Source organism: Cydia strobilella, chromosome Z (genome assembly GCF_947568885.1).
Source record: "Cydia strobilella chromosome Z, ilCydStro3.1, whole genome shotgun sequence".
In the NCBI taxonomy this organism is placed as follows: Eukaryota; Metazoa; Arthropoda; class Insecta; order Lepidoptera; family Tortricidae; genus Cydia; species Cydia strobilella.
Genome location: NC_086068.1, coordinates 49,331,983 through 49,358,564, shown reverse-complemented (window position 1 = coordinate 49,358,564; position 26,582 = coordinate 49,331,983). Strand labels below are relative to the sequence as shown.

The following is a 26,582-nucleotide window of genomic DNA, read 5'->3' as shown; positions in this document are numbered from 1 at the left end:
TCGGGGTACTTTAGCCCTTCAAGGTTACTTTGCACACCCATGAAATGCTATTTTATTGAATTGACACATTCTTAAAAACGACATTATGTGATTAATATCTGTTTTTGTGTAAGCGTTTAGTGCCGTATTTAAGAATATATTAATTCAATAAATGGGTTTTCATGGGTGGACAAAGTAACCTTGTAAGGGCTAAAGTATCTGACCTTACGGTATGTAATATGTTTTTCCCCTCACTAGCTCGGAAAGCCGTCTTTTATCCTTTAAAACAAGCGGGGAAAAACGCATTTTATCGACTAGTGGGGAAAGTTATTTGACCTTGGATGGAGCGTGTTTAAGTAGCTTGACAGATCACAAAACGTAAAACGTTCATAATAATGGTTCGTTCGATATTAATTATCATTAAATAAATGGTTTGAGAATCTAATAAAAAAGACCAAATTTAGCTTTATTTAATAATTTTAAGTCATAAACCTTAAATTTCCATAAGAAACGTTAGATTTTTTATTTATATACTTAAATATAATTCTGAACGCACAAGTTGAGTCGATGGAATTTCAAAACGCATCGTTGACATTTCATACGTCAGAACAGAAATGTTAACATTGTCAACAAATTTTTTACTTAAAAACACTTCTCACCGACTCACGTAAAAATCAGAATTTCCAGTGTTTTCTGTTATAATATCGTAAAAAAATAAGTGATTCCAGTGATGAAGATGATCTAACGCCTGTGGATGTTGCACTTTCCTCGCTATAGTGAGGGGAAAAGTTTTGTGTTACACACGGGTGCAAATGTATTTTACTTCTCGTGTGTTGAAACACTCGCGGGCAAAATACAACTTTGCACCCTTGTATAACAAATAACTATTTATGTGTATTATCAATAGTGTGAATAAAGAAAAAAAACTTCTACGTCGACTGTACCTACCGTATGTGTATTACGTAGGGCCCACTTCATACCCGCATAGAGCTGTAGCCTCGCTATGCATTTTCTATCACATGTATAATAGTGGTGGTTTCTAGCACTAATCAGCTAAGCCGAACAAGAAGAGACAGACGGACCAACTTAGAAGTAACTTTAAAATTCATAAAACGAGCCTCATTCCTTCAATAAAGTAACGCGCGTTTTAATCATGCAGGTATATTATGCGATCGCGAGGCATTCGGTGCCGACTCGGCGTGCTCTCCACCTGTCTATTACTACATCGGCACACGAATAAGCTTTTGAATTGTTCAACTTTTGTAAAAGTTTACTTGTAAAGCTTTTGACTTATATTTTAGTAAGAAAGGTGCAGTTCCGATAAGAGTAACCGTATCTACGCCTTGTTATACGGTAAGTTTAAGATAAAATATACATAACAGCCGGACAAAGTATTAAGTTTATATTATAAGTTGCGTCATGACCTTGGGGAGGTTTTAAGCTGCAACCGTACATATACCTAAATCACGTTTGTGACGACACAATCAACCTGTTTTCGGATGCTGCTTAGATTTGATTATACTTGGAGTTTGCTTTTAACAGTGTTTTTGAGTTTTTCCATTCCAATGGGTCTGTCACTGTTGTATTGCCACAAATAACTACACACTTTCTCTAGACTAGATATAATGGATGATAGATTTGATAATAGTTACCTTACACGATGTACACGATGAAACCCGGCCATGCATGATCATATCTTTTTGCCGAATACACATATTCAAGCAGTTCTTTTATTTTAATAATCTGTAATTATTTTGATTTAAATAAAAATACAATCATATTACAATGTATGGGCTTCTGTGACTTCGCCAAATATATTCCATCATACCTTAAATTTGTTGTCCAGCGTTTTTTGATAATCTTCACTCGCTTCGTAATACAATGCCACAATTATGGATGGTATAGAAAGGATCGCAATCTCTTATGGCAGAATTGTTGTAAAAGTGACCGCGTTAAGCTTTAAATAATAGTTCTTAATCTCTCCGGGGTGGCGCTAGTTAGGCTCTGGGACATGAGTATAACATGAACCATATAAGGCAACAAATAACCCGACCAAATTACGTAGGTTGTTTTTGGTAGTATTTCGGTGTATGGTGGCGCCGCCTAATTACTGTTTTTTGATGGACACTTTTCATACATAGAGATTTGGCTCCTTTATACAGTCTCCATGGCCACAATTGTTATGCTCATTAGAATGTCACATGTCATCTTACCAAAAACATACCATACATGGAGACTATATAAAGGAGCCAAATCTCTATGTATGAAAAGTGTCCATCAAAAAACAGTAATTAGGCGGCGCCACCATACACCGAAAAACTACCAAAAACAATTTGGTCGGGTTATTTGTAGCCTTATATGGTTCATGTTATACTCATGTCCCAGAGCCTAACTAGCGCGAGAGATTAGGAACTATTATTTAAAGCTGAAAGCGGTCACTTTTGCAACAATTCTGCGATAAGAGATTGGCATCCTTTCTATACCATCCATACATACCATACATGGAGACTATATAAATACTATAGTTTGTCAAAGGACTGTCTCATTACAAACATAAACAGAGAGAATCATACTATCTTTGTCTTACACTAGTACTAACACCCAAAAAAAAGGGATGAGTATAATTTTCCTGGTTGTTACTGACTGACAAATTGGTTTGGCCAACTATATTTGAAACTCATTTCTACTTGAGGTAGTCAGGAAAACTTTCTACTCCAAGCACTGAAAATTGATTTTATAGGTTTTTATATCGTTTCTGTGAGTATCGCAGTTCTAACCTAACCCAGTTTTCTAGTAGCATTTCGTTTCTTTAAGGGTCGCAGTTCTGACCTAGTTATTAACCCACTTTTCTGATAGCATTTCGTTTCTGTAAGGATTACAGTTCTAACCTAACATAACCCACTTTGCTGATAATAGTGCGGTTCTGTGAGGATCGCAGTTCAAGTTCAAACCTAACCTACTCCACTTTTCTAGTAGCATTTCCGGGCCCGGGTCCGGGTCTGGGTTCGGGTCCGGGTCCTGGACCATATCCAGATCCAGGTCCGGGTCCGGGTCCGTGTCCGGGTCCGAGTTCGGTCCGGATCCGGGTCCGAGTCGGGGTCCGGGTCCGTAACGAAGAGGACAAATCGCCAAACGTGAAAATTCCTAAGTAAAAACAAAAAAAAAATGTTATTTTTTTTCTTATCTTCACGCTTAAACCGCTGAACCGATTTCGTTGAAATTTGGTATAGAGATGGTTCGGGTCCCGGGACAGTATATAGGATAGATTTTATAACCAAAATAATCTTTTGAGGGTGTGAAAAGTGGGGTGGAAATTTGTATGGGAAATAAATAACCGCTGAACCTATTTAAATAATATTTGGGATGGTCTACATGTTTGATTTAGTTGAAAATGATACCAAACATGAATTCAAACCAAAATTTAAACAGTATTAACCTCAGGAATTCAACTTCGGCGGAGAAGCTGAATTCCCCTCACACCAATTTTCACCCCTGCAAAGTATGATTTTTGAGATAAAAACTATCTTATATCCTGTCTCGGGACTTAAAACATCTATTTACCAAATTTCAACTAATTCAACTAAATCGGTTCAGCGGTTTAAGCGTGAAAAGGAGTTAAAAAAAGTTATTTGTTTAAAGTTTATGTTTTTACTTCAGAAAGGTGTCAATGTTGATACCATAAATGAATTCAGCACCCCCGATTTATACGAAAACGCTACCAAACCCGGCCTAGCAGCTTCACTGATGTAGATAATCAAGATAAAAATGAGAGCCCTAAATAAACCTTTAAGAGAGGATATCAAAGAGAATATAATCTCCTTACGGGCGGATATCTCAAAAACTATACAAGATTTACGTACTTAGTAACTATTTATTAATCTGTGACAAGATATCGAAAAACTTGACTTAATAAACCTTGTAACAAATTAAATCACTTTTCATTTTGTATAAGTGACCATGTCGTTCAGACGCATAGTTTCCGAGATATAAACCAAAAACCGAAAAATTGAACCTTCAAACCCCACTCTCCCCCCAGCACCAGGGTTTAGGCCGGGGACTTTTGATATGTTTACCTCCTAACTTCTAACTAGTCCAAACAAAGCTACTAAGTCAAAAATTGTGTTCCTAGCATTGCCCTCTATACCTTTTTATTGCTTGGCCTAATATGCAATATTTTCAATAAAAATGCAGAATCAGAATCAGAATGCATTTATTCGTTATAAGATAGGTACATTGTATTGGTCTTATAGTTAGAGCATAGTTAGTTAGTTAGTTAGTTATGCTGGGCATTTTCCGCAAATCGACATCCAAATGTGCCTATTTTGCGTGAAACGAGGTAGCGCTACTCTAACCACCCCAGCTCCTCCACGAAGCCTAGCAAAGTCTTCAGGTTGCTAGTTGCCTCTTTTAGTGTGCATGGATTACCTAGGTATTTGCTCCTATACACTTCTACCTGTTTACAGTCTAGGAGAATATGTTTTGTTGTTTCTTCTTCTTCCATGCACGCTCTGCACATGGGGCTATCAGTTTTACCCATATTATGTAGGTGTTTGTTTAGTGTGTTATGTCCTGTTATTAATCCTACTATTTTACGTAGTTGGCTTCTTGGTGTTTTCAGTAATATTTTGGTAAGCTTGTGGTTCAGTTCCGGTAGAATTTCTTTGGTTTGCCTGCATGTCTTCAATTCACTCCAGTACTTGTTGTGCAGTTGTCTGTGATGTTGTTCTAGCTGGTTGTGTATGTAGGATATTGGTAGAGGCATAATTGGCTCGGGTCCATATGCCGGTGTTTCTGAACCTTTCCTGGCCAGTTCATCCGCTGCATCGTTTCCTCTTGATCCACTATGCCTCTTTATCCATTGTACTGTTACTTTGTTGCCTTCTTTGCTCACTTCAGTGAGGCTCCGATGGCATTCAAGTATAAGCTCTGAGGTAAGTTTGTCGCTGCATAGCGCTTGTAGTACCGATTTACTGTCTGACAGTATTAGTATGGTTTCGTGTTTCACTTGTCGTCTTGTAATAGCATTGCAAGCTTCTATTATTCCTACACATTCAGCTTGGAATACCGTATTGTGTTCACCAAGAGGTTTTGTGATGTGTATGTTCAGGTCCTCTGAGAAGACACCACATCCTGTCCCTTCGTTTGTTTTTGAGCCATCTGTGAATATTCTTAGGTTTGTTTGGTTTAGTCCTTCTTTCGGATCTTCTGTTAACGATATGGCGTAATCTTTCCAGAAGATCATAGTTTTTGGTATTTTGTCGATAGGCGCTTCCAGCATGGGCATTTTTGAGATCGTATTTTCATAGATCTTCTTGTGCGATGAGCTGAAAGATGTCCATAGGTTTAGATTCTTCAAACGAAGAGCTGTAGCAGCCGCTTCTTTCTGTATGTACATGTGTAGTGGCAGGAGTCCTAGCATTATCTCTAGAGCTGCAATCGGAGTAGTTCTCATGCAGCCCGTTGCAGCCACACATGCTAGTCTTTGTGTTTTATTTAGTTTGTCTATTACTGTGGTTAGCTGGGTGCGGGGCCACCATACAACCGCGCCGTAGCTGATCATTGGCATTATTACCATTTTGTACAGCCACAGTATAATGTGAGGGGCAAGTCCCCATCTTTTGCCTACCATCCTCCGGCATTGCCAAAAGGCTACTGTTGCTTTGTTCAGTTTATTGTCCAGGTGTTTGTTCCAGTTCAGTTTATCGTCCAGGATTATGCCTAGGTACTTTACATCCTTTGAAAGTGTCAGTTTTGTGCCAAAAAGTGTTGGCATTTCGTATGTACCCAGTTTTCGTTTATGGGTGAAGAGAATTGTGTCGGTCTTCTTTGGGTTTACCGATAGGTCATTCTCCTTGCACCATTTCTCTACTATCTTCTATCTAGTTAGAGCATATTGCAAACGCTATGTTTTGCCGCTAGGCGTACGAATTTGTTTACCTATATATAAGTTAAACATGCGCCAGTCTAAGGTATTCATGCTTCAATAATCAAATCAATTACAAAAATAATAAATAAGAACAGAAAGATAATTCACAATAATAATAAAATTTAAAACAATAAATATTAAAGAATGTCAACAATGAAAATTTCAAAGAAAACTACAAAAGAATTACAAAAATAGAAAAACGAGCTATAAATTATTATCATTCAAGAACTGCTGTACACTATAGTAACATTTCTTGATAAGCAGTGATTTTAAAGTCTTCTTAAAATGTACAATATTTAATTCTTTTATAGTGTTCGAAATTTTATTATATATTTGAGGTGCCATTCCTAGCACACTTTTGCGCATCATGGCTGTTTTACATGCTTTGTGGCATAAATCATTTTTATATTGAGATCGTACAGGGAGCTTTCGTGTGTCAGAAATTTTATCAAAAAGGTTTGGATTACATTTTACAAAGACAGTAATTTCCAGGATACATAGGCAGGGCAGAGTTAGGATATTTAGTGATTTAAAGTACGGAATAACACTATCCATCATTGTTAGACCACACATAGATCGTATACCTTTTTTGGGCTTTAAGTACTGCGTCTTTATCAGCTGCATTGCCCCAAAAGATGACTCCATATCGTAGTACCGATGCAACAAGTCTATGATAAGCAACAAGTAAAGCTTCATTATTTACCACCTTGGAAAGCTTATGAAGAGCAAATGCTGACTTACTTAATTTTTTACATCATTTATATGGTATTTCCAAGTAAGTTGGCTGTCAATGAATAATCCTAGAAATTTGGTCACTCCTCTCAGTCTCTATTATATTTCCATTATAATTAATATTAATATCCTCTGGTTCAATTCGCTGGTAAAAATGCATAATATTCGTTTTTGTCAAATTAATTACTAAATTATAATATCTACTTATAGTAGTTTATGTGACTGCTACATAATGAAAGGCATTAAAACTCGAGTGTGGATTTATGCCATGAACGTTGTGAGTTTCATAATACAATCACACGAGTTCTCGCACTAGTGCGTAAAAGAGCACTTCGTGCATATGTCGAAAGTTTAAAGGGCCATATGTACTGTAAAACGTTGTACGATACACGTGCGAATAGGTAATTCGCAACTCGTGTCGATTTAAAACACTCCCTGCGGTCGTGATTAAATTTATCGCCACTCGTTTCGAATTTCCTCTTTTCGGCACTTGTATCGTAAATAACTATTTTACTTACATACTAATTAAAAGATAAACTGCACGTCAAATGGCGGCAAAGAAAACTTTTTTCACACATGTCACGTAAACGTATCCGTAGTTTTTTTTATTCAGACAAACTAGAGGGGGGGTCATCTCGACTGATATTAGAATAAGAGGTCAAATCAAATTTCTTTGTTTTCAGATGTTCGAAATTTGAATGAAATAATATTATCGAAATCGATGTTATTATTTAGCAATAATAACATTTTCACAGTTAAAAAATTTGCTGTAACAAAACAGTTTATCTTAATATTGGCCATTATTTACGGATTTTGAAGGCATCATAGAGGGTTTATGATATGTGTGTAGATAAAATAAATTAAGCACCTTGTAGCGGTAGGTAAAATTTGTATCTGTCGCCAAGTCGAGCAAAAATAAGAGGCACGGCCGTACCATTTTTTTCTCGAAGCCATTCAGGCCATTTTCGACGTACTGTAATTTTGTTCTGGCTAAAGCTAGAACCCTGAATTTTTTGTGACATATAGGCTTAATATGGCTTACATATATTCCCAAGAACATTCAATTTGAACTTGTAGTTTAAGAATTATTGCACGTCAAAGTTCCTTAGTTTTGTTACCGACACACTCACTTACCGATCATCATAATATATTCATAATTCTAAGGTACTTCTAGCAGACCCACAAGCTTCAAAGTTTAAACATAAGTAGTTTTTAGCTTATCAAGCCATAAAAAACCTAAAAATATTGCAATATCAGTCACGTTTTAAAGATTTAAGAACTGCATAAGTACTTACTTGCCGTTTTAGGTAGGACTACACAGCAGTACACACTTTTGTAGTCCTATGCTATTACAAAGTTACTTTTGCAGTTTCTACAAATAGCAGATAAAGTAAAGGTCTAAGATGTACGATGTGAGTATGAAGATATATTTTGAAGGTATTTAATCATTGATTTGTATACAGGTTGATTTTGTTATGTCTGGCCATGCTCCATAGAAATTATTGACATATGATTCGCCGAAATGTATGATACAGCAGGGGCCTATTGCATAATACAATACAAGCTAATAAGTACTAATAGTGATTTTACATACAAAATCACTAATTTTTTATTTAGCAATAGGCCCTAAGCGGTGGTGGCCGAGTGGATATGACGTCCGACTTTAAATTTAGTCCCATATTTTTTTTGTGCGTTTTCGGGGTTGGCCCCATAGCAAAAGTTGTTCAGTTTTAACTACTCACCTTTCAGAGTATGGTCAGACAACAAAATCACTCTGTATGATGGTGACCTCACCTAAGGGTTGGTAATGGAATTGTTACAACTGTAAAAACCAAAGGAAAAAAATAGGAAAAAGTGATTTCAGTTAGGTCGTAAATTTGGTAGGGTGCATTGGGGTAAGATTGAACGGGTGAATGCTTCTGCATACGGACGATGAAAAACTAGGATGCGGGGCTGTACTTTAGGCTCAGGGTTGTTCTAATTGTGCTACAATAGTTTAACTATATTTTCACCACACTTCGAACAAAATTGGAATCTTTCGCTTGCTCGGGTATCAATATAAGCACGGGTATCAATACAATTTAGGTTAAACAACAACTTTGCCCCCTTGTAGAACAAATAACTATTATGGGTGAGTTGGGGAAACGGGTTTAAGGTTTTGCTTTTGGTGTGTATCATACAGGAACTATGCTCGAATATAGGTACTTTTAGTTTAGACATATAAAGATATTTATATACTTTGACAATCGAAATATCAACACGTCCTACATGCAAATAGAAATTATGTTGAGTTGGCAATGTAAGCCTCCATATAACATTAAATGCTTACATTGTACTAAATCATTTGTAATCGCTGAACTTGCAGTACATACACGTTTCTTAGAAACTTGAACAATATACGTAGAGGCGTTTAGTATTTCATAAGTTGCCTAAATGCCTAACTACTCGAAACTAAAGTAGGTCTTTGTACATATATATGGTATAGGTATTTTTGATTACATATGTAGAAATCCAGTAAGTGGTACTATTTAATAAAGTGATTCGACGAAAGTCGTCTTGGCTTTAGTCATTACTAGCAAGTTCTTGAAAGTTTAGTAATGATAAATGGAGAGGTGTCGACGAAATCTCGGGAACGGCGTGTGCGATTTACGTATCTAGGTATGTATCTCTTGTCTATGAATCTTAAATATAATTATCGTCAATTAAGATATTAAGCGAGGTTTAGACTAGCAAGAACTTGCATGCAATTTTCGTTACATTGCGGTACCTGATCAAACTTTTGAATACAGTTTACTTTAGTACTCGGCAATGTAACTTAAATTGCATGCAAGTTCTTGCTAGTCTAAAGTTCTAAACCTCGTTTTAGAGTTAGACTAAGAAAAGTCTGCAGCGATTTTGATAGTGATAGCACACGCAGTGCAAGTGTAATTTATACGTCATAATTTCATAGAAGTTTGACGTTAAAATAACACTTGCACTGCGTATGCTATCAAAATCGCTGCAGACTTTTCTTGGTCTAACTCTACACTGCTGTCTGGCCCATAGAGCTTATATAAACGACGTTAATGAAAAGGTCGATGATTTAAATACATAATAGAGCGTTAAACACAATATTCTACTCAGGTTTTTTTACATCCCTGACTAGTGAAACTGCAACATGGTTCAATGACTATTAACTAGAATGTTTTTAAATTCTTACAAGAAAATTAAACACAAATATACAAAATGTATAATTAATAGATGATAGCTGATAGTAGACAAGTAAATTAGCCCCTGACAGTAGGGTATCGCAAGTTCATAAGTGCGAGGTGCGAGCTATAGAACGTACCGAACAAATTTCTAACATGTCCACTCATCATGGCCTCTTAACATATACTTACATAACACACAGACACGCACTCTACAGCTGACGAATTTTTAAAAGTTGAGCTTTAATTAGAATTCATTTTATCATTACATCTTTATTTATTTTTAGTCTTAGGCTAGGCTTTTTACAATATGAGTATAAAAGTAAAATATAAAAACACAAAACATTACAAAAAATATATTAACACATTATAAAAAACCTAACCTAGGGTGCCGCCGGTAGCGGGGCAAGGCCCAAGCTGCCGGTGGTCAGGGCCGCAGGGAGAGGAACCGTCGGACTATCCGCGCCGTGTCCCAGATCACCGCCTTCTGCATCTGACCCTTGATCCAACCACCTAGCGAGAGTCTCTCAAGGTGTTGGTCGAGACTCTTCGCTATGAGACCGTTCGCTGAAACGACTATCGGGACATGATCGTCGAATCAACATCCCACATGGCGGTTATCTCGTGAGCCAAGTCTAGGTAATTACTGGACTTGTCCTTCTCGGCTTTCACGAGATTCTCATCATGGGGGATGGTGATGTCGACGAGCACGGCCCGGCGTTGCGATCGATCTATTATCACAATATCAGGCTTATTGGCTACAAAAGTCCTGTCAGTGATGATCGATCGATCCCAATAGAGCGTGGCACGACCATTCTCGAGAACTGGCACAGGTAAATACTTGTAGTACGGTACTTCGCGGTCCACTAGGCCGTATAGAAGAGCAAGTTGCTGGTGAATAATCCTGGCTACGAGATTATGTCTGTGCAAGTACTCGCCGTTAGCATTACAATTATTATTGTTATAGTTTTTAACGAATGTACCTAAATATTATTATTTATTTTAGAATAATGGTACAATTTATTAATATAAAAATGACATGTAATATTATAAATATTAAAATATGAATATGAATGAATAAATACTTACATAAATATTATATGAAAATATAATAATTATTATTTGTATCTCCTTGGATATCACGGGCCTATACATCCCGGTCTTTTGATAGGCTTTCGTGGGGATATAGATCCAACACGTAGAGGCTCCTTGGAGAGCTTTAATGTCATGTAGAACGCCTGCTGGAACCCGTTCACAGGCGCAACAATAGACACCCATGAACCGGTCGCAGCAGGTATTGGGACTATTGTAGAAAAGTGAACAGTATACCGGTCTATGGATTGAAGTTTGGGTGGACAATGAGACTGGGCTATTGTAAATAAGTCCGGACACCTGCCATAACAATGTTAAAACACGTTATCGAGGCAGGTGGTGACTTGCCGCTGACTAGATGGGCCCCTGAAACTGCCGCCGTGAAGACGACCAGGAGCAACACCGGTGTGAGCGGCTCAGCGGTGTCGAGAGGTGTGCGCCGCTTTCTACCCAGTGACTGTTAACAGCCACTGTGCCAACTCGAGTCTTATGCATCTTTCACTTCCACCCCTGGAGCATATAGCTCTTACGACTCCCCTCTGGACGGGCAATGAAGGCAAGCCAGAGGAGTCCTGCGGGTCCCCTTGGGGTCCACTCCGACCGACGAAGACACGCCGGAGACGGAGACCCTGACCGACTCTCTGGAGCACTCGGGTCCGTGGGGTCGTCACACCCCAACATCTCGCCAGATGCTGCCCTGCGGGCTAATAATTATTTATTATTATATCAAAGTTTTAGTCACGCTTGATTGATTGATTGATTGATTGATTGATTATACGGTGGTAGCAAAGGATATAACTAATAGTAATAGTTCAATAAGAGCTGTACATTTTGAAATGAAAATCTCATTTTCCGAAAAAAGTGACTAGACATGTTCTTTCCGTATACCCTTCATATATGTATACATGACTCCATATTGCTACGCGGTGATTAAATACCAATACCACGCACACTCGCGTGACTCGCGATCGGATACGCGTATCAAGATCGGTAAGTATGGACGTGTTTTGACACTATCATGATACGCAGATATGATCTGATACGTGATACGCCGCGATCCATCTCGAGTCGGTTTTTCCCCGATCATCAAAGGGGATACTGATACGCTCTTGAATTTTGTACGTGTATCGATCCGAGCACCGATCGGATCAGTGCAGTGCAGTGCTGTCGTAGCAATAGTTTGTTGTGTTTATTGACCGAGCGTTAGTGCAGAAGGTCTTTGTTTCAGCTTGGGCAAATATGCTTGCGTATGTTCTCATCTGTAGGTCGCATTTCTCAACCGATTCTCGTGATATTTTGTGAGCAGGTCGAGTAGTATTTTTTTTGAAATATGTTCAAAATGGCGGAAATTGGCATGAAGGACTTAAGTGCCAGTAGGGTCTATGGCACTTAAAATTATTGTGAGTTCGCTATAATACTAACTCAACGAAGTATTTAATTTTTACATTTTTTAATCTTATATGCAGCTTATCGCTAGCTCAACAGCTCACAGAGCCGCTAGTAAAGTATATTATGTTATAATATTCTGTCGACATATTTGAACAGCACGCATCACTGTACAGACAAACGATTACAGAAAATAAATGTGCCATTTTCAACCAAAAGGGTACTTATTGTCGCTTGTCAGTAAGGCACTATTTCCATATAGCTTCAATTAGAAATCAATCTTATCAACAAGCGACAATGTGGTACCTTTTGGTTGAAAACGTCACAAATGTAAAATGATACGGTGCTACGATACGATGCTAGTGATACGGTATGTCAAAGTGAGCGTCCATGCTTAATGATACGGCGTTATGATACGATACGCTGATACGCTACGGTTAGTATGGAACTATGGACGCATTTTTTCACGCCACGAGTGATACGGCATGCCCAAAGTGAGCGTCCATACTTAGGATACGCGAGCTCGATACGATACGCATGATCATACAACTTACAAGTGTGGACCCAGCTTAAGTATACCAAAACCCCGCGAATCCTCATAGTGAGAATAAGGTAGTTATGATGAATTGTACGGGTATACAATAAGGTAATCTTGCAATAAAGCTGAAATAAGATATCTATAGGTTGGCAAACTTGAGGGATTGTTTTTTACGGTCGTCACTGAATTATTTTTTCCATACAGGGTCTACCATGAACGGGTCGGGGCCGTTGCTTCCTCACAGTTACACTCCAGCACAGGTAAACAACCGGATATTTTAGTAAGGAAATGCAAATTTGTCTCTATTTTGGTATATTTTGAAATGTACCAAGGCAAATCTAGTCATTTAGTACAAAGGGAATAATTTTAATTAGGTACGTACTGGCACCTACCTACATGGCGACTAAGTACGCCATTTGTAACAACTACGCTGAGTAACACTTGGTACCTTAATGACAATCAAATATTTAGGAACACTCAAATCTTTCCCTGGAAACCAGCGGCCGCGATGTCGTGTTGGCAGAAAAGTTAGCTCTAAGTCCCACGTACGCGATATACCTACTCGTGTATTCCTACTCTAGCTGGCTATCCCTTTTTTACAAATACATAAGTCAAAAAATGACAGATAGCTGATCGAGGCTTATAGGTAGTGCGTTTATTAATAACGCCATAAGCCTTTGGCGGACTTTGCCTGTCTGTCGGATAAATTCCGGCAAAATTAATTTATGTCAATAAAAAATACTTCGTTTCTTGCCAGCAATGGGGTTGGCCGCTTGGCCGGTCGATGTATTTAGCAGATGGCGCCAGCATAGCTTGCCCTGTCAATCCCTAGAATACAGGGAACGGAAATAAAACATGGAAGCATTTTAACCGCTCAATTATAGCCCAACGTAATCTACCCTAAGGTGGGTGGTACTGGTACTTACAAACTACCAAATTGGCAACTTCAGTTCGACAGAAATGACAGTCAGTGTCGGATGGCTAAATCGGTTTTTAAAAACGTTTTTTATAATAAAAAAATGTGTGCATGTGTCGTGGAGTGGTGCAGAAGTTATTTTGCTCATACGAAGGACAGTGGGACCACTTTTCACGTGTCTAAGTAAACAGTTAACTTCAGTAAAATTAGGAATAAATAATGTGACGAAATATTTTCAATATTACCTTGCGTAGTCGCATTATGCAGTTAAGTTAAAACGTAACTGCATAATACGACTTTCATAACAACATACGGCTTTTTAGATTACGAGGATAATAGGGATGATGTTATGCCAAATGAAGTAGACTATTTTATTAACTTATGTTTGATTTAAATATTTTCTATTGTAATAAATTCCTTCTTACAGATTTGTATTTTCCTTTTCTCTTTCATGGGATGGAGCTATAAAAAACTACCTAGTTATTTCAAATTTATAATCAAATTTGGTATTGTCATTTTACATTGTAGTATTTTTTATACTTTCCATTCAGATTACCCCAAGATGCTATTCGCAGAGAACTATGGACAAAAGCTGGCCAACTAGAAAGACATGAAATTGATTGGATGCCTGGCAAGAGATCTAAAATATGTTCTATTCATGAGTTAAACATACCCGGTCTCCTATATGTAGATATGTTTTTTCTGTCACTCTTTCAATGATTTTTTATAACAAATACACACATTATCTGAAAATATTGATCATTTGAATCCACCCTATTATTGACACGATTAGTGTATCCATGTAATTTTTTCTGGCTGTACCTGAACGTATAGGTACAAATTGATAATAAGATTGATCTAGCCATAAAAAATACTTATTATAGCGGAATATGTTTACACAACAATTAATATTTACCTATGTTGGGTTAGTCTGTCATTCTATAACAAAATTTTAACTAGTTATCTTTTAATCTGCACAAAATTATTATACGTGGATTATTTGACTGGTTCTTCAATGTATGGCATAAACCTATCCCTGTCCAGGTCATATTCTAATCACTTGCTTTTGCCCGCGACTTCGTCTGCATGGACTTAGTTACCGCAGCTAGAGTAAGAATAGCGCCTGGATAAAGTCTAATGGCGATCATCCAATTTGAGCATATGCTTAATTCCTTACACACATTATCAGGCAATCCATTAATTATCTCAATCCCACCCGCTTATCACCCTCTTAAGGAATGATTTTCGGAATAAAAATCCTATGTCATTCTCCGGGACTCAAACTATCTCTATGCCAAATTTCAACTAAATCGGTTTAGCGGTTTAAGCGTGAAGAGGTAACACTCAGACAGACTTTCGCATTTAAGTATAATATTAGTATGGATATATGAATCGCAAACTCAGCGGCCAGTAGGTACCTACAGCAAGGTCAGACTATTATTTCGTTTACCAGTTTTGATTACAGGCCCTATAAACGTATCGTCTTATTTAAATGTAGGCGTAAATGTGTTTGTCAAAGGACTGTCTCATTTTAGTTATTATTCTGAGTGTCTCATTTCAAACATAGACAGAGAGAATGATACTATCTTTGTCTTACACTAGTACTAGTACCAAAAAGAAAAGGATATCGTTTTTTTTTACTGCCAACTTGGTTTGACCAACTATAATTGTACCGAGAATTTGAACGGTAATGTTCCATGTTTTATTTCTGTTCACTGCTAGAATAGGGTATTCTCTTACTAGTCAAATCAGTTTTTTTTTAGAACTGTCAAAACGAATTGCTAATATGGAATTTATAGTCTGTCAAGCCATTTCCGTCAGTAGAAAAAAACCGGTCAAGTGCGAGTTCGTTTAACTCGCGCGCCGAGGGTTCCGTACAAACTTTCAATTTTCTCATGTAAATAGAATCACGAAAGAGTTGACCAGAAGTATACCAAGCGTAATTGTGTACAGTGCCATCTATCGGCTAATTTGCGCGGCCTGTATGTATGTTGGTTTTTCAAGGATACTTAATTCTTTATCATGTGAACCGATTTCAACAATTTTTGTTTTAATTTAAAGAAGGTATTTTTAGTGTAATCATAGACATTTTAAGTATAACAAACACCCGCAAATGGGCTTAAATTACAAATTAAATTAGAAAATGTTTTTTGATATTTAAATTTTTCTTTTTTATATTTATGATAATGTTATTATTATGTAAAAATTTCGTTGGTAAACTTCGGAGATAAGGGGGGGGGGGGGGGGGTTTATCACATTTTCCTTCATAAGTCAATTTTTTTTTACTATGAAAAACAAATAAAAAAAATGTTTTGTAATGTTCAATTCGAGCTCTTTCAAATGATATCCCATTCGACCTAGTAACTATAGACTGACTTTTTGCCCCTCTTTATATTGGGCATTTTTCATAATTAATGCAAAAAATGGTTTTTCTAATAAATATCGGGTGCTTTATTTCATGCACGGTGTGAATTATTTGGCCTATTGTGTCAAATTTTTGTTTTTTTAATGGAATTTTATGACCTGGGTTCGCAACTCGTGTCGATTTAAAACACTCCCTTTGGTCGTGTTTTAATTTATCGCCACTCGTTACGAATTTCCTATTTTTCGCACTTGTATCGCAATTAACTGTTATACAGATACAGAAGAAGGACAACGCCTCCATGAACCAGACATTGGCGACGGCGATTGGCTCAGCGCCTGTTATCAAGGCTGGGGTGAGTAGGTGCAGCTGTAGACGGTGTAGTGTGCCTTCGCACTTTTCTAATCTTTTGCATGAAGTAGTGACGTGTTCAGATGGACGTTCCATTTTTTTTTAATTTGGCCTAAGGGTTTCAGACTCATTATTTTATTTACTTTAAAAAGAAAGCTGGTGTGGATGTTTGGATTAGGATCAGAAATTAAAAACCGGCCAATAGCATATCGGGCCCTTAGGTACCCGCCCGTCACAATAGGCTGTGGCAGTAGCTTTGCAGCATTTTTACTAAGAAGGGAAGACTGCAAAAACTCAACAACAGCTCAACCGATCATGTTCGCTATACATAGTTTTCATTGACATTGATCTTACTTGTATAATTTTTTGGACTGCTGCTTTTCCGCCATCTTGCCGCAAACCACACTGCGAAATCGCCGTGAAGTTGTGCGAATGTGCGAGAGTCATACGTCAACGTCGCGATATTTTCACGCTATGTGGAGTCTGGCTGGAGGGGGATTGGGTTAAAGCGGAGGGGAATTACCCTAGGAATTTTTATTTTGTTGCCATGATCCATGCCAAAATTCAGCTTTCTAGTACTAACGATTACGGAGTGAGCAAAGCTGCGGACGGACAGACAGATGGACATGTCGAAACTATATGGGTTACTAGTTGACTACGGAACCCTAAAAATGGGAAACTAAAAAGTACTAGTAAGTAAAAACGAACTTTGCGCAGCTATATGTAAAGCACTATTTTTAGATGAACTGTATTAAAATAATAGTTTATTGTATTTTGATGTTGTTTGTTAGATGTCACCGCTGCTACTGCTGCTGGTGCTAGGCCCCGAGAACACGCTGTGCGAGTGTCCATTCTGCAACGCGAGCATCAAGACCGCGGTGCAGTACACTACTACATCTCGCACTCACATAGCCGCTGCCCTTTGGTGCTTGGCATGGTAATTTGTAAATCAGAATTTCTTTTCTTCAGTGGTTTTAAACTTATAAATACTTTTTTTCGTACTTTGATTTTAGGGGATTGCGTGTCAAACATTGACATTATTAGTCGATATAGTATGTACAGTCGAAGGCAAAAATATCGATCCAGACAAAGATAGATATAACTCCGTCATAGATAAATACAGTCTAAGGAAAAAACGTGCCTCGAAAATCAAGAAAATTTGATTCTCGGGCGCTACTAGCTTTGGCCTACTGTCGTATAGATGGCGTTGACGGTTTCGTTTGTTATTTAACAATTTAAACGCGTATCAGTGAAAGAACATGGGTCAAAATCATAAAAATAATTAATGCAAATAAAAAAAATCATTTATCCATATTTAAATACATTTTATCGTATTTTTATACATCTTAATTTTTAGTTTTAAGGTGTGTCGCTAGATGGCAGTGAATTTACTGTGGTTACAAAATCTACTATGACAGTACCGCTCTTTCTTATTACCTATATCCTCTTTGGATCCAGACAAACGGCTCAAAAATATGTGAACACGACTTTATTGTCTAAGGTGTAAGAGAGTACACATATTTTTGAAACTTTGGGAATGTATATATATTTATGCCCTTGACTGTATATAAGTATGTAGTGCTAAAATTAACCGTAGACCCGTGGAGTAAGTACCTATTGAATTCTAATTAATTAGAACTCAATACTCGAAAATCTCCAGGAATATTTATTTTAATATTCCTTGCGTTGTCCCGGCATTTAGCTACTGGACACTCGGGGTAACATGAAAATTAATGGAAGCAATTAATAACATACAATTTTTCCTGTCCAGTTGCCTGTGCTGCGTGCCATATGGATCGGACTCTGCCAAAAACGCGGACCACTACTGTCCCAGCTGTCATAGATACTTAGGTACTTACGAAAAGTAACAATAATAAACTTGAGCATACTCATACTCATTTATCTATACATCTTATAAAAAGTCCCCCGCCTCGTCTGTCTGTATGTTCGCGATAATAGAGTGATTCTTAAGGAAGGTTTAGGTGTATCATTATAATTTGTTAAGAGTAACCCGTGCGAAGCCGGGGCGGGGCGCTAGTTGCTAATATTCTTAAAATATTAATAAGGTCTAAGGTAAGTTTACTCATTTCGACTTTTAGTTTTGCTACCGTTGAAAAAATTATTGCAGTAGAATGTAAGTTGAGGTTTATTGGTAGACTAGCTGTTGCCCGCGACTTCGTACGCGTGGATTTGTATGTTGGTGGTTATATATTTTACATGAGCATAGAACATTATGCAGCAAAAGATATTAGCAGGGACGGTTAATCATTTGTTAATAATTATACAACGCATGAAATTTGTCTTTCACAAACTACGAAGTTTCAAGCCCCTAACTGAAAATAATTGTTCTCGATATAATCCCTCTCAACACTTAGATTTTCAAGTCCACTATTTAAAAAAAATGTTCGCTCCCGATGCAAACTTTATCAATCAGTTTTCGTCTATTTTAATGTAATGCCCTTTTACTAAGTTTTATGTTCCTAGCTTAAACGAAAACCTGAATCACATACAAACTTACATCCCCTTCTTAAACCTCTTTGAATTTGGCTTGAATTATTAAGAACGTTGAAATAACTTTTTTTATAATATTATACAATGCCTTTCTAAGAAGTTTCAAAGCATTTGTAATGGATTCAAACTTTCAACCCCTTTTTAACCCCTTTAGGGGAGGAAGTTTAAAAACGCTTAAATTACTTTTCTTGTATTCTAATAATATGCCTTTATACAAAGACTGAAGTCCTGTACTCAAAAAAAGGTTTGATCTCCATACAAAGTTTCAAGTTCTTTTTTACCACCTTGGGGGATGAATTTTGAAAAATGCTGAAATGAGTTTTCTTCCCTTTTAATTAAATATTTTCTACGAATTTTAAAATTTTAAATTTAAGACCCTATACAAAGTTTCAACCCCTTTTTAACCCCTTTAAGAGGTAAATTTTTAAAATCGCTGAAATTACTTTTCTTCTATTCTAATAATATGCCTTTATACAAAGATTCAAGTCCCGCACGCAAATAAATGTTTGATCTCCATACAAATTTTCAACCCCGTTTTCACCACCTTGGGGATGAATTTTCAAAATCGCTGAAGTCGGTTTTCTACTCTTTTAATGAAATACCTTTTTACAAAGTTTCTAATTCCTAGCTTAAAATAAAATCGGAACCCTATACAAAGTTTCAACCCCTTTTTAACCACTTTAAGAGGTAATTTTTAAAATCGCTGAAATGACTTTTCTTCTATTCTATTAATAATTTTCACCACCCTGGAGGACGAATTTTAAAAACGCTGAAATTAGTTGTTTTGTTTTTTAATACAATACCTTTTTGTAAAGTTTCATTGCAAGTTCCTAGCTTAGAATAAAAACTGAAACTTAAAGCAAATTTCATCCCATTTTTAACCCCCTTAGGGGTTGAATTTCCAAAAACGTCGAAATCACTTTATTTGTAATCGGCTATTATGCCTTTCTAAGAAGTTTCAAAGCATTTTTAATGGATTCAAACTTTCAACCCCTTATTAACCCTGTTAGGGGATGAATTTTTAAAAACGCTGAAATTACTTTTCTCGTATTCTAATAATATGCCTTTATACAAAGATTCAAGTCCCGCACTCAAAAAAATGTTTGATCTCCATACAAACTTTCAACCCCCTTTTCACCACCTTGGGGGATGAATTTTTAAAAACGCTGAAATTAGTTTTCTTGTTTTTTAATATAATACCTTTTTGCAAAGTTTTAAGTTCCTAGTTTATAATAAAATTTGAACCCCAAGACAAACTTTCATCCCCTTTTTAACCTACTTAGGGGTTGAATTTCTAAAAATGTCGAAATTTTTTTTGTTAGCGGCTATTATGCCTTTCTAAGAAGTTTCAAACCATTTGTAATGGATTCAAACTTTCAACCCCTTTTTAACCCTTTTAGGGGATGAATTTTGAAAAACGCTGAAATTAGTTTTCTTGTTTTTTAATAATATATCTTTTACCCAAGGTTCGAATTCATAGCTTAAAATAAAATTGAACCCCATACAAACTTTCATCCCCTTTTTAACCTCCTTAGGGGTTGAATTTCTCAAAATCGCTTCTTATCTCTTGTACACATTATAAATGTAACCTGGTGTGCAAATTTCAACTTTCTAGCTTTTGTAGTTTTGCCTCTGCGTTGATGAGTCAGTCAGTCAGGACACGTGCATTTATATATATAGAATAGATGACAATACCTCTATTGTGTAAATTTTCTCAAAAAAAATATATGATGAGATTATAATATTATACTAATTATTATAATTAGTACATGCTATCTATATTAAATTTAACAATTTATGTAATATTGTGCCCAACTTTCAAATTATATATCACTTTGGTTCTAAAAGATGAATGTAAAAAACGTGCCACTAGAAAATTTGAAAATGCTAATTTTAAAAATGATATTACTAGGTATTTGTCAATATCGACTTTGAAGTCACTCTGTGTTCAATATTAATATACCCAATGAGGATATAATAAGATAGAGCGGTACTGTCATAGTAAATTTAGTAACCACAGTAAATTCACTGCCATCTATCGACATACTTTAAAACTAAAAATGAAGATTTAAAAAAATACGTTAAAATGTATTTAAATATGGATAAATTATTTTTTTATTTGCATTAATTATTTTTATATGATTTTGACCCATGTTCTTTCACTGATATGCGTTAAAATTATAAATAACAAACGAAACAGTCAACGCCCTCTATACGAGTGTAGGCCAAAACTAGTGGTGCCATCTGATCGAGAGTCAAATTTTCTTGATTTTTGAGGCACGTTTTTTCCTTAGACTGTATCCATCTATTACGGAGTTATATCTATCTTTGATATACCTAAGTATTGTATGGAGTACATTTAAGGCTTGGCCAAACACATGGCGCGGGCGCGGCGCGACCGCCGCCCATGCTAACAGGGTGGCGACGTCAAACAGACTGCGTCCCGCCGCCATCGCGCCCCGCTTCTTCGCGCCCCGCGCCGCGCGGCCCCTTGCGTCCACGCGGCGCGGGCGCTGGCCCGCTGGGTCACGTCAGTCGGACGTTAGGCAGCGCGCGCCCGCGCGGTGCGTGGTGCGAGCGTAGCAATATATTAGTTATCCTGTGATTGTAATTATGGATATAGAAAAATTAATTAATCTCGAGCGTGCGAGCGTAGCAATATATTAGTTATCCTGTGATTGTGATTATAGAAAAATTAATTAATCTCGTAAGAGATGATCTATGGCTTCGGAAGGAATGAGAAGCGTTCGCGCGCGCGATGAAGGCGTGTTGAGAGCGCGAGGCCGGCGCGATCCGCGCGCGCTCTGTTTGAACAGGCATGGCGTCGGCATCACGCGGCGCTGCGTCATGCCACAGATTAATAAATAGTTACTACGTAACAGATACATCATTCCCATACAAAAGCGAAAATACCTACTCTATAATAGCCTACAAAATCTTAATAATAATACCTGCTGCTCAGGACGAGAAGAAATGTACCATAAGTATGCGCACAAAGAGTCGAGACTGCCTTGCTCGCCGTGCGAGCCACGTGCCAACGCGTCATCGTAAGAATGCGCTAGGGTTGTACTGTTACTTATGTTATTATTGTAATAAAACGAATGTTGCGAATCAACCATATTTTATATTAGTCAATCAAATATTTAAAAACAACACTCATAATACCTGACTCAAAAAACTCCTTAATTTACGATTTATCTACTTATGTTCAAAGAAATAAATAGTGACAAAATTCATAAAGATAGATTTAAAATACTACTCACCTTTCTTCATCTCTCGGAAATGAAAAAACCGGCCAAGTGCGAGTCGGACTCGCCCACCGAGGGTTCCGTACTTTTTAGTATTTGTTGTTATAGCGGCAACAGAAATACATCATCTGTGAAAATTTCAACTGTCTAGCTATCACGGTTCATGAGATACAGCCTGGTGACAGACGGACAGCGGCAGCGGAGTCTTAGTAATAGCATAGAGTAACTTATACTAGAGCGGTACTGTCATAGTAAATTTTGTAACCCCAGTAAATTCACTGCCATCTGTCGACACACTTTAAAACTAAAAATGAAGATTTATAAAAATACGATAGAATGTATTTAAATATAGATAAATGATCTTTTTTATTTGCATTAATTATTTTTATTATTTTGACCCATGTTCTTTCACTGATATGCGTTAAAATTGTTAAATAACAACAAACGAAACCGTCAACGCCATCTATACGACTGTAGGCCAAAACTAGTAGCGCCCTCTGAACGAGAATCAAATTTTCTTGATTTTCGAGGCACGTTTTTTCCTTAGACTGTATCCATCTATTACGGAGTTATATCTATCTTTGGTAATAGGGTGCCGTTTTTACCCTTTGGGTAAGGAACCCTAAAAAAACGACAAATTTTCTTTTGTTTTTTGACTTTTACACCCATCTACTGCACAATAATTACGTGGTTTCGGCATTTCGAAGCGTAAGCGCGGGAAACGTGTGGTGCGAGCGCTCAGGCGGGCGTTCGGCGGCCCTCTGTCGATTATATCGTCGACGATACGCCGAGCGGTAGGCATATAGCGCGTGGCTTTGAGCGAGTGAAGGAGGCCTGGTCATGCCGTGTGTTTGGCCAAGCCTTTATAGTAATTATAGTGACGTACAGTCCGTTAACTCTCAGAATGACATTCGTTTTTCGGGTAAAATCGGACGTAATCGCGTAATAGAAAATGACAGTGCCTTACTAATTTAGTTGCAATACTTGCAATCCAACACCCAAAGAGTGCAGTCGTCTTTTCAGCCTTAAACTATATAGAGTAGCTAATACCACCATAACTAGTAGGTAAATATTTAATTTCATATTTTTTGCCAATTAATTTAATGGGGACTCATCTTAAAAAGGGTATTTCTGTAAATGGTCAATTCAATAACGAGAAATCATAGATAAAGTATATAAATATTTTTGCAAAGAAGCGGAATTGTTTAAGAAAAGTGATAATTGTAAATATTTTAATAAAATTCAAGACCGGGTGATAGAAGTAACAGGAATTTCAAAAAATACATTAAGAAAAATATTAAGCAAAGTCGACCAAAAGCCTCCATCCATGCCCATTGAAACGCCAAAGTAAAAGAGACCGAAAAAGGACTTTGTGTTAAATCTGGAAAGTTTTGATTACGATGTAATCTGGATTATGGTATACGATTTCCATAATAGATTAAAAGATCTCCCGATTTTAAAAAAGTTGTATAATTTTACCATATTGATTGAAATATGTGACTGGTATTAACAACTCTATATAATTTCCGCCAGAAGTAGTAAATGACGGTTTGACGTTCTGTTTACAAATTATGGACGAATTTCAAATTCTGATTCTATTCTATTTAGATTATGACAAAAAGTCTAATCGCAATAAAGTCATCAACCGAATATTAAGCATAATGTCATTAAATTAGGGCTTATTTTACATTGAGACAATAGGTATCCTTAATTTTTTGCGGTAAGTTTAAAACTTTTTGTGAGTTAATAAGAAAGCAGATCAGCAGTATCACCTTCGCGTGTTATCGCCGATACCCGATGTATCTTTCTAAAATCCGAAGATCATTCTGAGAGTTATCGGACTGTACCTTCAAATCTACCGGCCGGGTGTTTCATGTAACAAAAGCAATAAATTAAGCTGTAGGCTGTACTCCTCAAACTGACTAACATTAGTTCAGCAACTTTTAAAAATAACTTGTTTTGATTTTTATTACACTTTAAAGTTTATTCTAAGCCGCAATGTATTGCAAAATTTGTTATGTTTAAAGGGTGACAAGCAACGTCAAACACACAGATGGCAGCGTACATTGAAAATAATATTTAATTAGTATGAAAAAGGTATAATCTAAAAATTTCATAATTTTTTAAAGTTGCTGAACAAATGTTGGTCAGTTTGAGGCGTACAGCCTCCAGTTTAATTTATTGCTCCTGTTACAGGAAACACCCGGTATATTTCAGTTTTTTTTGTGTTTAGCCCTACCCTTAGATCATTTATAACTGGAGCCGGTTTCAATAACTTACCCCTCTGCCAAAGAAACTTGCACACTGCGCAAAAAGTCAAATAAATACAATGTCACAAGTCACAATCGATAATTATATAATAAAATATTTTAATTTGTCCCCAAAAATTGAGAACCTAACTGCAATTAAAAGAGAGTTTAAAATTATATTTGCAGGCTTTATTTGAAATGTCACCAGCCTTTAAAAGTAGAGATGAGGGTATGGTCGATACTATGAATAATTATCGATACGATTTACTAAAAATCTGGAAAATTTCCAAGTGAACATAGTGACAAATTTCCATGAATGGTATCAATCGATCAGGTTTGTTTTTGGGATCAAACGTCTACATGGACCATGGGCAAAGCAATACAAGATTCAGAAATGATAGTCGTCAAAGTCCGACAGTCGTACTTAATTACTCGCGAAACGCTCCTTACAAAACGACAATCTTGAATGTACTGAAAATAAGTAAAATTGCGATTTTGTGGGTGAAATATTGCGTTTATGCAAATAGTTGCTATACAATCATTTTTTTGGATAAAATGCAAGGAATCGAATGGTATCTTTACTTTATTCCTTTATTGAAAGTTTAAAAAAAAATTAGATTTTGAAACTTTTAGATCCTGCATTTTTTTATCATTTCCATATATTATTTTAATATCTACATTATTGTGATAAATTGCTCAATTGCTATCTATTTTACTAGATTTTGTTATAAAATTCAACATGTGTCATCATCCCTATTTATTTGAAATATATATTTGGCAGTTTTTGAGCATCACCCAAATATGCGTCCGAAGGCTATCCTGCATAAGTGTAATAAGGGGTCATCCATTAATTACATCACACGTTTAGGCGGGGAGAGGGGGGTCAAGAAAATGTGACATGTTGTGACAAGGGGGAGGGGGGAGTCACAAACTTTGTGACGTCACATTAACTTATTTAAATTATTTTATTCGCTGTGCAGTTAAATAACAAGTTTTTGGAACGATAATCGATATTAATCGTTTAATTTTCTTTCCTAATCTGTTTTGGGTTTTCGTGTGACGTAATTAGTGGATGAACCCTAAGCCCTTGAAAGAGATACGAGTAGTTGCTAGAAATTTTAGACTTTCGATGTTCATGTTTCGGCTTTTCCACCCAGTTAGTTTAGGTACCCTTTTTAGATCCACCTTTTTTTAGTTTATAGCAACAATTATTTCAATAAATAATTGAGTTTCAATATCTGTAATCTTGATATCCAGTAAAATAGTTATTTTGATATAATTGTTAAATTATTCCTCGAGTACCAAGTGGCGCTGTCTATGACGTCTAGAAAATTATATCGATACGTTAATATTCAGACACTTGAAAGTCTTATTAATCGGATCGATTACGCCTACACCGATGGTGTGAAATTGTGTCCGCATATCGTTTTTACTGCATTAGTGTGCTAATTTAACTTAGTGTTGTAGTATTGTTTTAGTATGGGTGCGTAGTAACGAGGGGAAAAGATGCATTTGTAGTTAGTATCTTTATATGTCTGCTACCTCGTCCCCCTCGAAAAACGGCAGAATTTCCAGTACTAATTCCTCCGAGGCCCTACCTTACGCATAATGTTATAAGTACTAGAATAAATAAATAATAAACCGGACAAGAGCGAGTCGGAATCGACCACCGAGGGTTCCTTACAAATGTAACTTGTGTTTTTTTGACAAAATAGTTTTTAACAAATTTATAGTTTTTAGATTTTTTCCTGTACTTGTAGTGTAAGACGATATTACTTGCTAAATTTCATAGTTCTAGGCCAGTACCCTATGCATTTTGATTCCCTTCAGTGTCAAAATATACGGTTTTTTTAGGCATAAACGGCCGTATCTTTTTTTAACTTACAAGTTTGATTTTTTTCACAGCTTCAAGGGACTGTATATGGTACCTGAGTGTATGGTTATAATTTCAAACAATATATCTCAACGCGTTCCCGAGATAAAGGGTCTTGTCAGACGGACGGACGGACGGACAACAAAGTGATCCTATAAGGGTTCCGTTTTTTTCCTTTTGAGGTACGGAACAATAAAAAAGCTGAAATGAAACATGGTTTTGTAAAAATGG

General features: G+C 36.7%; 1 protein-coding gene across 2 annotated transcripts; it reads left to right on the top strand.

The window, feature by feature from the left end:
- Positions 1-1,176: 1,176 nt before the first annotated feature.
- On the top strand, positions 1,177-18,344 carry LOC134754649 (lipopolysaccharide-induced tumor necrosis factor-alpha factor homolog). Of its 2 annotated transcripts, none has more exons than XM_063690991.1 (5): positions 1,177-1,332; positions 13,046-13,101; positions 16,397-16,474; positions 17,262-17,407; positions 18,242-18,344. In XM_063690991.1, the coding sequence occupies exons 2-5, from the start codon at positions 13,054-13,056 to the stop codon at positions 18,336-18,338; spliced, it is 369 nt and encodes a 122-aa protein (XP_063547061.1). In that variant the 5' UTR covers positions 1,177-1,332; positions 13,046-13,053; the 3' UTR covers positions 18,339-18,344. The 2 variants fall into 2 exon arrangements, with proteins under 2 accessions (XP_063547061.1, XP_063547060.1); XM_063690990.1 differs by lacking the exon at positions 1,177-1,332 and adding an exon at positions 9,049-9,295.
- Positions 18,345-26,582: the final 8,238 nt, after the last annotated feature.

Excerpts from the sequence above, each read along its gene's own strand:
- LOC134754649 (XM_063690990.1), top strand. The coding sequence starts at position 9,235 with ATGATAAATGGAGAGGTGTCGACGAAATCTCGGGAACGGCGTGTGCGA. Across the intron at positions 9,296-13,045 it reads TGTGCGATTTACGTATCTAG|GGTCTACCATGAACGGGTCG; the intron begins GTATGTATCTCT and ends TTTTCCATACAG. Across the intron at positions 16,475-17,261 it reads CGCCTGTTATCAAGGCTGGG|ATGTCACCGCTGCTACTGCT; the intron begins GTGAGTAGGTGC and ends GTTGTTTGTTAG.